General features: G+C 43.2%; 1 protein-coding gene across 1 annotated transcript in view; it reads left to right on the top strand.

Annotated features, from left to right (window-relative positions):
* The window catches only part of HNF1B (HNF1 homeobox B), a 59,058-nt gene that overhangs the window by 13,059 nt on the left and 43,499 nt on the right, over positions 1–2,500 (top strand). The window contains exon 2 of the mRNA XM_075589527.1: positions 1,461–1,660. Coding sequence (XP_075445642.1) covers positions 1,461–1,660 — 200 coding nt within the window. The remainder of the gene's footprint in view (positions 1–1,460; positions 1,661–2,500) is intronic.

Raw genomic sequence — 2,500 nt, 5'->3', positions numbered from 1 at the left:
GGAGGGGGAGACTGTCATATTGAGGGGAGCGGGAGAGTGTCATATTGAGGGGAGCGGGAGAGTGTCATATTGAGGGGAGGGGGAGAGTGTCATATTGAGGGGAGGGGGAGAGAGTCATATTGAGAGGAGGGGGAGGGGGTGATTTAGGGGAGGGGGAGAGAGTGTCATATTGAGGGAGGGGGAGAGAGTGTCATATTGAGGGGAGGGGGAGAGTGTCAGATTGAGGGGAGGGGGAGAGTGTGTCATATTGAGGGGAGGAGGAGAGTCATATTGAGGGGAGTGGGAGAGAGTAATATTGAGAGGAGGGGGAGAGGGTGTGATTTAGGGGAGGGGGGGAGAGTGTTATATTGAGGAAAGAGAGACATGGGGGGGATGCTGACTTGTGGGGGGGGGGGGGGGGATGCTGACATGGGATGCTGACTTGGGGGGGGGCTGCTGATATGGAATGGGCTGGGGGGATGTGGAGGGGGTATTGTGTGTTTGATGTGGAGGGGGGTATTGTGTGGGTGAGGGGGAGAGATGGGGGTATGAGAGATAGATGGGGAGTATCGTAAACGGTTGATAGGGAGGGGTTCTGGGGGAGATATGATGATGATGATGAGAGGTGCTGGAGGAGAGATGATGATGATGATGATGATGATGATGATGATGATGATGATTAACCCGTGCGGCCCAATTTTTTTTCCTTGGAGCAGTTCGGCCCTTCTCACTTTACGAGTTGGGCAGGCCTGTTCTAGAGCTTCCTAGTTAAGACATTTGAGAGCACAAGAGTATATGGATTTTATCTAAGTGAGTTTGCCAGGTACATCAAATCATCTTTATTGTTACATGCTTAGGAAAGACAAAAAGGTTTTTTTTCGCTGTATTGGTCCTTATTTTGTGTAACGGGAAAAAAAGATAGGTAGTATGATACCTTTTACTGGACCAACAATAGTTTATCATGCACATGTTTTTGAACGTCACAGAGATCTTCTACAGTTATACTAAAGAACAATATTTCTGCTGGAACCTTTTCTATAAAAAAAAAAAGAACAAAACATATACAATATATAAATAAGTATCTTGAACACATTAATGCCAGCTGTTGCTGTTACCTTTCCTCTTGACAGGTTCTTCATTTTAATTCCCTGTAAATGTTTTCTCTCCATATGAAGCACAGTAATGAAAGATAATAATAATAAATTAGATGAACAGCCTTCCCACTAATGGGGTTTGTAGTTGTCATATTTATCCTACACAGCATTGTACTAGGTAAAAGTGTAAATATAGTGGAAATATGGGGCATTTTATACGGATTCCAATACAGAGTTCTAAATTATTATGCTTTTACTTTATTTAGATCACTGCAATCTCAAGTAGTGGCACGGCTACCATTAACCATTATTACAAACTCTGTGCTATAACTATAATGGTATTGATGACAACACTGTTCTTACTCCAGTTATTTAATTTTCCTACAGTGAGGACCCATGGCGGGCTGCTAAAATGATAAAGGGTTACATGCAACAGCACAACATTCCTCAAAGGGAAGTTGTGGATGTTACAGGCTTGAACCAGTCCCATCTCTCCCAACACCTCAACAAGGGAACCCCTATGAAGACCCAAAAGCGAGCTGCTTTGTACACCTGGTACGTGAGGAAACAAAGAGAAATACTAAGACGTAAGTATTCTTGGCGATCGAAATACATATTTTTGTTTCATCTATACCCTACGGTATGTATTTGGCACTGAATGGTTAACAACTTCTCTGATATGCTCTAATGGATAACTGGCCAACTTCAGAACCATTCTGGAAATACTTGGAATTGGCAGATAGTGTAAATCTTTCTCCCCTGTGGTAATGATCATGCTGCAATATATAGAAATATTAGCAATTACTATTTTCTTGCATCACCACAAAATACCTCTTAGTGTATATATTTATATGTACAAGATACTGTAGTATATACAAGACCAATATAGCTGTATTATACTGAGAGACTTGCTTTTCAGTAAAACATGCTGATAGTTAAGTTATAATGTACAGAAATCGAACCATAAATATACATGGTTAAATTCTAAAATGTAATGTGTGTGTGTGTGTGTGTGTGTATATATATGCAAAATGTACATAATAATGCAATATAATCTTATACTATATTAGTGAAAGCACTGTATGTTTGCCTGCCTGCCTGGATGTCCGGTGTCCCTAGGGGAAATCTCATTGGTCCCTTGGCCCGCCCGCCCCCGCACACCTCTCATTGGCCTGAGGCGGAGTGACGGGCCAAAGGACACACAGGGACACACACACACACAGGGACACACACACACACACACACACAGGGACACACACACACACACAGGGGGACACACACACACAGACACACACACACACACACACACACACACACACACACACACACACACACACAGTGACAGACACACACACACACACACCACACACACAGGGACACACACACACACACACAGTGACAGACACACACACAGTGACACACACACA

Source organism: Ascaphus truei, chromosome 3 (assembly GCF_040206685.1).
Source record: "Ascaphus truei isolate aAscTru1 chromosome 3, aAscTru1.hap1, whole genome shotgun sequence".
Lineage (NCBI taxonomy): Eukaryota > Metazoa > Chordata > Amphibia > Anura > Ascaphidae > Ascaphus > Ascaphus truei.
Note: the sequence above shows the minus strand (reverse complement) of the source record. Positions and strands in the feature narration are given on the sequence as shown.